Source organism: Lontra canadensis, unplaced genomic scaffold, assembly GCF_010015895.1.
Source record: "Lontra canadensis isolate GAN:19392208 unplaced genomic scaffold, GSC_riverotter_1.0 scaffold186, whole genome shotgun sequence".
NCBI classification, from domain to species: domain Eukaryota; kingdom Metazoa; phylum Chordata; class Mammalia; order Carnivora; family Mustelidae; genus Lontra; species Lontra canadensis.
In genome coordinates this window covers 172,848-181,032 of record NW_022631180.1, presented here as the reverse complement: position 1 = coordinate 181,032, position 8,185 = coordinate 172,848, and the positions used below count along the sequence as shown (strand labels likewise).

General features: G+C 45.6%; 1 protein-coding gene and 1 long non-coding RNA gene across 3 annotated transcripts in view; one reads left to right on the top strand and one right to left on the bottom strand.

Annotated features, from left to right (window-relative positions):
- The window catches only part of LOC116860938, a 15,396-nt gene extending 11,258 nt beyond the window's left edge, over window positions 1-4,138 (top strand). Inside the window, exon 2 of the long non-coding RNA XR_004381368.1 lies at window positions 3,976-4,138. This is a non-coding gene — a long non-coding RNA (uncharacterized LOC116860938). The remainder of the gene's footprint in view (window positions 1-3,975) is intronic.
- Window positions 252-7,825, bottom strand: MRPS18B (mitochondrial ribosomal protein S18B). Of its 2 annotated transcripts, XM_032847284.1 has the most exons (7): window positions 7,725-7,825; window positions 6,467-6,575; window positions 6,263-6,360; window positions 6,068-6,136; window positions 3,072-3,138; window positions 1,152-1,211; window positions 252-835 (listed from the first exon to the last, which is right to left on the bottom strand). In XM_032847284.1, the coding sequence occupies exons 1-7, from the start codon at window positions 7,800-7,802 to the stop codon at window positions 540-542; spliced, it is 777 nt and encodes a 258-aa protein (XP_032703175.1). In that variant the 5' UTR covers window positions 7,803-7,825; the 3' UTR covers window positions 252-539. The 2 variants fall into 2 exon arrangements, with proteins under 2 accessions (XP_032703175.1, XP_032703176.1); XM_032847285.1 differs by lacking the exon at window positions 6,068-6,136.
- Window positions 7,826-8,185: the final 360 nt, after the last annotated feature.

The window sequence follows — 8,185 nt, the reverse complement described above, 5'->3', positions numbered from 1 at the left end:
CCCCCCATGCCCAACAAACAACGAGGAAACTGCTAGGTATCGTGGGAACACTGCCACTGCGTAGGACACAGGAGGCCAGAAAGATGACCATGACATAATAGCCCAACTGTTCACTTATGGTGATTTCTGGTCCCAAGAATCACTGGCTGGTCTGGCTCAAGCCTGATCACTCCTCTCCCGACAGCCAGCACCCATTCACCGGCAACCCCACCCCCACCCCCAGGACAAAAGGCATTAATCTGAAACTCAGCCAAGAAACAGGAGATACAGCTTTATTGTGAAAAAGCCAAGTTAACAGAAATCTGAAGCAAGTAACAACGTTTAGCCTATTATTTACAATATATAGAGTCTGGGGTTTCCCATACACATCTGTCCTGCCCTCCCCTAAGCCTCAGAAGCATTTATTCCATTCAACAGCAATCATTTCTTCTCCCAGGCCCTGAGCCTGCCATTGGCCATAGAGACAAAATTCCCCAGAGTGAAATCCCATCTTGTAATTCCTAGGCACTATCTCTTAACTCCTTCCCAGTCTACAGCTCCTACAGAGCACTCTGGGGGCTCTTCTGCTCAGTGGAGGAGGCTTCAGCTGGGGTTGTGAGGGGCACCTCAGGCATTGATTCAGGTGGGGGACCACTCTCTTCTTGGAGATGGCCCTGATAGAGCCGTCGAAGGCGGGACAACTCTCTCTCTGGTGGCTGTTTCCAGCTGTACCATGGATACCAGGGGTCACCTGAAACCAGGGAGGGCGCTGGCGGAGTAGCACTCACAGCTCCATGAGAGGTACTGAAGTCAAGGTCCCGAGGTTCAACCTGAGGAATGTGGTAACTGAGGAGACCTAAGGGATTAAAGAAAAAAAGGAAGAGAAATAAGGAAGGGTAGTTGGGGTTAAAACAACATGTAAAATGACATATAATGGGAGGGAGGAATTTAAGGGAAGAAAAAGGAAAGAGGATTAAGACAACGGGGCAATGACAAGGTAAGAGACTCAGGAGAGAGAAAAAGGGACAATGGAGTGCTGAAAAGAGATTCTTGGGAAGAACATGTTGGGTGCCACCTCCTCCGACAGGTAGAAGTATTTATATCCACCCTCCAGCCCTAAATCACCTTCTTTATGGCTAAGAAAAATGCAGTGGGCCCCTTCTCATGCTCACCATGATCTCTGGCTTTCTGGATGGCCTGGGTCAACTTCTTGTGTTGCTTCATACAGACCCCTGAACAAAGAAAAAGAAAACAGTGCTCATTCTAGAAAGCACAGTAAAATAGAGAATACAACTGCTTTTATATGGTTATAAAGAGCTGGGTTTGGATAACTTGCTCTACCTAATAACCCTACTTCCCTGACCCCTCTGATTGGCCTCAGTTTCCCCACCTAGGCAATGGGAAGAATCCTCCCTCTCTGAGAGCTGAGATTAACACTTTAGTGGGGTCTAGCCATTATAGAAAAGCTATTTAACTATAAAACCTCCAAGAGCAGAAAGTAATTCAACGGGCAAGTTTGGTTAATTAAAGGTTTGGGTTGGACAATCCACTGAGAAAGATTCAGTAAAGGAAGAAAGGGCTCCTGATCTAGAGAAGGTGATCTGAGAGAGTAGCAACATAGTTCCTTCAGCTTTTTATAGCTTCACTGCAAAGTTGTTTTTGTTTTATTTTATTTGTCAGAGACAAAGTGTACAAGCAGGGGGAGCTGCCTCCCCATTGAGCAGGAAGCCTGACAAGGGGCCAGGACCCTGAGATCATGACCTGAGCCATCCAAGCATCCTGGACATAAAGCTTGTCTTTAAAACTCCCTGACTAGGGACACCTGGGTGGCTCAGTTGGTTGGACGACTGCCTTCAGCTCAGGTCATGATCCCGGAATCCCGGGATCGAGTCCCACATCGGGCTCCCAGCTCCATGGGGAGTCTGCTTCTCCCTCTGACCTTCTCCTCGCTCATGCTCTCTCTCACTGTCTCGCTCTCAAATAAATAAATAAAATCTTTAAAAAAAAAAAAAAGAAAAAAAGAAAACTCCCTGACTAAACAAACAAATATAAATATAAATAAATAAATAAGAAGTAAAACTCCCTGACGAACCAAACTCCACTGATCATGTTGCCATTCCTAAAATGGAGGATTCAGATTATTCTTTGCAAATTTATGTTGCTTTAGAGCATGGTTAAAAATTTTTTCTGTGTCGGGCCACATAAATTTTAGGATCTGCAAGTCCCACAGCTTCTGTCTCAGCTACTCAACTCTGTCACTGTAGCCTAGAAGCAGTTATAAACAGTATGAAAATAAACAGATATGGCAGTGTGCCAGATTTGGCCTGTGGCCTTCATTAAGGAATAGACATAATTTTTTTTTTTAAGATTTATTTATTTGACAGAGAGAGCAATCACAAGTAGACAGGCAAGTGGAGGGGGCAGGCCACCTGCTGAGCAGAGCCCCATGTGGGGCTCAATCCCAGGACCCTGAAATCATGACCTGAGCCAAAGGCAGAGGCTTAACCCACTGAGCCACCCAGGTGCCCCAGAATAGATGTAATCTTTAATTTTTAGGATTATAATTCCAAATTTGGAAGATCTAATTGGATTGGTGGCAGCAAAAAGAATTTATAGGACAGTCAATTTGCTAGAAAGCCTTTTGTAAAAGCAAAGAGCTCCTACAGAAAGGAAGTAATTACCACTTCTAAGAATTACATTTAGATAACTTACTTACATTGGTACTTGTTTATACCTTTTGTCCACATGTGAATACCCATTAAGGCAAGATTTCCAACGAAAGTTCATTCATGGGGCGCCTGGGTGGTTCAGTGGGTAAAAGCCTCTGCCTTCGGCTTGGGTCATGATCCCAGCGTCCTGGGATCGAGCCCCACATCGGGCTCTCTGCTCAACGGGGAGCTTGCTTCCTCTCTCTCTGCCTACCTGTGATCTCTGTCAAATAAATACATAAAATCTTAAAAAAAAAAAAAAAAGTTCATTCATGCTTTTTATGCCTTATGTAAGGGCCATCAAGTTACCTGTTGTATAACTGAATAAATGAGGAGTGCTCTAAGGAAAAGCTATTTTGGTGGTGACAAGGATGATAAGCTAACCTGTGTATGGAGCATGGAAGATGACACCTGTGTGGGCGCAGACAAACTGTTCCAAGAGCTTCACGTTCTGTGGAGAAAGTGGTAGGGAAACATAAGAGAGCAGGGAGAACAGCAAGACTTTGAGAAACTGGAAGTGCACAATCCCTACACATGTGCATAGACACCCTTAACTCCTATCTCTCTCCAGATGCTACCCTCCTTCATGTCCCAGTTTTAGCCCCATCAATTTGCTGAATACATTTTTTTTTTTTTTTGGACAGACAGAGATCACAAGTAGGCAGAGAGGCAGGCAGAGAGAGAGGAAGGGAAGCAGGCTCCCTGCTGAGCAGACAGCCCCATGCGGGGCTCAATCCCAGGACACTGGGATCATGACCTGAGCTGAAGGCGGAGGCTTTAACCCACTGAGCCACCCAGGCGCCCCTTGCTGAACACATTCTTAAAGACTCCAGCAAACATTTCCCATTTCTTGGCCTTGCAACCATTTCATGCACACGCTACATTCTGTCACTGAGAGACAGAACCATCTTCTACAGGGGTTAGGTTCTAAAATCAGCCCCTCACACAAAAAATTGGGGACAGTCAGTTGGCAATCCCTGAAATCACTTAAAAATGTTATGTGTTGGGGCGCCTGGATGGCTCAGTGGGTTGAAGCCTCTGCCTCTGGCTCAGGTCATGATCCCAGGGTCCTGGGATCGAGTCCCGCATCCGGCTCTCTGCTCAGCGGGGAGCCTGCTTTCCTTCCTCTCTTTCAGCCTGCCTCTTTGCCTGCTTGTGATCTCTGTCAAATAAATAAATAAAATCTTTAAAAAGAAAATGTTATGTGTTATAATGTGCATGTATAAATATGAACGTTTACGATAGCATGCTGTATGTAACATATGTATTATTAACATCCATTTTATAGGTCTAATTACGTAGAATGACTGCCAAGCAGCAGGTTAATCACAGAAGATAACACCCATGGAAAAAAGGAGATGTGCTTGTGGAGTGGAAGAGCAAGCAGAATCATCTGCACTATTCAATTTGTAATCTTTCTTCCGTGGTTATGTAATTGATTCTAAACTGTATACAACTGGTCGTATTCTGATTTTTTTAAAGATTTATTTATTTGAGAGAGTGAGTGTATGTGTGTGAGTGAGTGGAGGGGCAGAGGGAGAGGGAGAGAATCTCAGGCAGACTTCTGGCTGAGCATGGAGCCTGATGAGGGGCTCAATCTCACAACCCTGAGATCATTACCTGAGAAAAAATCAAGAGTCAGATACTCAACCAATTGAGCCACCCAGGTGTCGCCGTTCTACTTTTAAACCAATCATACACGGTTGAAATTGAGAAGTTACCGGGGCGCCTGGGTGGCTCAGTGGGTTAAAGCCTCTGTCTTCGGCACAAGTCATGATCCCAGGGACCTGGAATCGAGCCCTGCATCGGGCTCTCTGCTCAGTGGGGAGCCTGCCTCCCCTTCTCTCTCTGCCTGCCTCTCTGCCTACTTGTGATCCCTGTCAAATAAATAAGTAAAATCTTAAAAAAAAAAAAAAAAAAAAAGAGAGAGATTGAAAAGTTATCTACAGTGGTGTCAGGAGGGGACTGAGAGCAGTCAGATATCCCAATCTGCTGACTGATCTACGAATTCCTTCGAACTCCCCTGATGACCAATCATTCAGCTTCTGCTCCAATACCTTTACCACAAGTTCAGAAGAGCATTTTACCCATTATTTATTTTTTTTTAAGATTTTATTTATTTATTTGACAGAGATCACAAGTAGGCAGAGAGGCAGGCAGAGAGAGGAGGAAGAAGGCTCCCCGCCAAGCAGAGAGCCCGATGTGGGGCTCGATCCCAGGACCCTGGGACCATGACCTGAGCCGAAGGCAGAGGCTTTAACCCACTGAGCCACCCAGGCGCCCCTGCCCGTTATTATTATTATTTTAAGAATTTATTTATTTGATGGATAGAGATCACAAGTAGGCAGAGAGGCAGGCAGAGAGAGAGGAAGGGAAGCAGGCTCCCTGCTGAGCAGAGAGCCCCACGCGGGGCTCCATCCCAGGACCCTGAGATCATGACCTGAGTCGAAGGCATAGGCTTAACCCACTGAGCCACCCAGGTGTCCCCCATTATTATTTTTATATGTTTTTTGAACTCTTTAAGGTGCAAGTCCTATCCTTGCAATAATTTTTGAAAAATAACTGAACTCTGTCTATTGCTTCATGCATTTGCTCTCCAGCCTTAAGTATCGGCTTGTTACCAAACATCAACATGACAAAAAAACTATAAAAAAACAAAAACAAACAAAAAACAAAAAAAATCCCACACAATTTCAGGGGCCTCTGGGTGGCTCAGTCTGTTAAGTGTCCGCCTTCAGTTCGGGTCATGATCCTGGGGTCCTGGGATCGAGCCCCACGTTGGGCTCCCTGCTTGGTGGGGAGTCTGCTCCCACTCCCCCTGCTCCTCTCCTGCTTGTGCTCTTTCTCCCTCACTCTCTCTCTAAAAAACAACAAAACAACTAATCCAATCTACTTGCTAATAATTGCAATGGATATAAATGAACCTTTAGCCATTAGAAATAGACACTTTGGGGTGCCTGGGTGGCTCAGAGGTTAAGCCTCTGCCTTCGACTCAGGTCATGATCTCAGGGTCCTGGGATCGAGCCCCGCATCCGGCTCTCTGCTTGGCGGGGAGCCTGCTTCCGCCCCTCTCTGCCTGCCTCTCTGCTCACTGGTGACCTATCAAGTAAATAAATAAAATCTTAAAAAAAAAAAAATAGACATTTTTCTGACCTGCAATTTAGACTGTAAATTCATAGGTAAGAGACAAGGGTTTTTGGTATAAGCCACAGTAGAGGACAAAAAGCTGGAAAAAGGAATGTTTTTACACTACTAGAAAATCAATGCAAGATAGACTATAGAGGTGCTAGGTTATGAAGAAGAGTGGGGCACCCATGGTAATCTCTTTAGCACTAAAAAGAGGCTCCAAATCCTTATTCTAGAGAAAAGACTGCCCTTACCCTAAAGTCGACATGCAGCTTGTGATCCCGGCAGATGGGACAGGGATTCCCAGCAACTTTATCTCTACGCTGTGGAGAAAAGAAACTAGTAGTTGAAAAATGTTCAAAGTCCTGTGAGAAAATGTGCTACTGCCACCGTCTATGGCATTCACCCTCATTCCATATCCCATCCACGTACCACCTTCAGAAACTCACAATACATGTCTTTCTAGTCCGCTGTGGGGGTATTCCACCTTTGTGGTTTCTACGGTAGTCAGCCCAGACGGGGCGAGAGCCATAGCGGTTCTGGTATTCTGAAATGAAAACTCATACAAGTTATTCCTGGTGGGGATAGCAGAAGTGTCTCTGTCCATTTATTGCAGACCCCACATGATCCTCCCCTTTCCCATTCAGAGGTACCTTCTGAATCCAGATATTTCCAGGGTTCATTCTTATAAGGTGTTATCGGAATTGGGGACAAAGAATCTTCCTCTGAGGGGCCTCTGGTGCAAAGAGTCTGAAGAGGAACCTATAAATAAGGCAATAAATGAGAAAATGAGTTCAAGGAAAGGACCTGATAGTTTCACTGCCCACATTAGGGACAAGAAAAACATGCCCATCGTACTAATGGAATAAAGCAAAAATATATTTAGAAAATAGCATTTTTGCTGGGGTAAAACTGAAGTCATCAACAACCACTTTCTGTCTCTGATTGGATCCTGAAGAAGATAATATGAGATGGTAAGTAGGATAGGTGACTGGGAAGCAGTCTTATTTGAGAAGACACACATGATGTGTTTGTGCTTTCAAAGATGTACTGAGGAAAGGGAAAAGAAAGGAAAAGGGAGGATGTCTAGCTTCTTGGAAGGAAGATCCCTAGTGGGGAGAGGATGCGTGATAGGTGAGTCTCCAACCAAATCCAACCTGAATCATTGAATTTCCCAGCCTTACAAAAGTTGAAGGTCAACATTCCACAGGTAGGAACAAACTTGAGTCCTAACGCTAGCTTTAAAGCTACCAGAGCTGTTATTAACTCCGTGGTGACCCCTGTCACCACTCTTAGGGAGTGGCAGCTGTGCAACCTTTCCTATCCCACCCTGCCCCACCAAGAACCTACCCTGCCCCACCAAGAACCTCCAGTGCGGTGAGTACATGAGGCTGGAGGGAAACCTCAATGTAGAAGACTAGTATCTTGTATGCTCTGGTTAAAACAAAACAAAACAAAACAAAAACTTAATTTAGCTAGGGAAAGAGAGCTAAGGAACTGGTCCTCAGGTCGTGAGAACGTATCCTAGCTTTACTGGGAGATAGCTCAGCAGGTAGAAGTTAGTGTCCCTCAACTCAAGGACACTCCAGGGCATGAGAGATTTAAATATTATATACTTAAGAGCTGGTTGTGTACGACCAAGAGGCCCAATCCTTCACCTAATTCTTTAGCCCAGTTGGTGCCTTGGAAAAGAATATCTAACTCTTTTCCCTCGACTGGGGATTAAAAACCCGGGAAGTACTGAGAAGGGTGAGGGGAAGGCGAAGAGTGGTGAAAGCAATGCTGCCTAAACAGCCAAGGCATAATAAGGACTCGGGAGAGTCTCTGCTCCTGAATTCCCAGCAATGGAGCGACGATCTACAGAAAGTATAAGTAAGTCGAGGTTGTACAAAATGTGCTCCAAGGAGCTACCTGAACTCCGTAGGCACCTCTGAAGGGCGAAAGGCTAGGAAGGAGCCTCTGCCACGAACGCAAAACGGAGGTCGCCATGTTGACGTACGCCAAAGGCAGGAATAGCCAGAAAGGCAACTGCGCATGCTCCAAGAACCTGCCTAGGGTATGGCCAAGGGCGAGCCCGCAGTGCGGGAGGCGGCCGCGCACTTGCGTCAGAACGGAAGCGTAAACTGGGAACTGTGGGGAGAAGCCAATTTCAACTGCGTCACAATCGAATTTGGCTTCAAAATTGCGTTTTCCCCGACCCAATCACTACAACTTCTAGATCTTATACTTAGAGCTTGCATTTTAAGCAATTTTGAAGGGGATTTCGACCGACATCTTCTCAATGCGCATGCGCCGGCCCGGTTCTACCAACCAGGGCGAGACGCGTTCTTGAGGACGGAAGTGGTGGAAGTAGAGGAAAGGGAGGTGCTAGA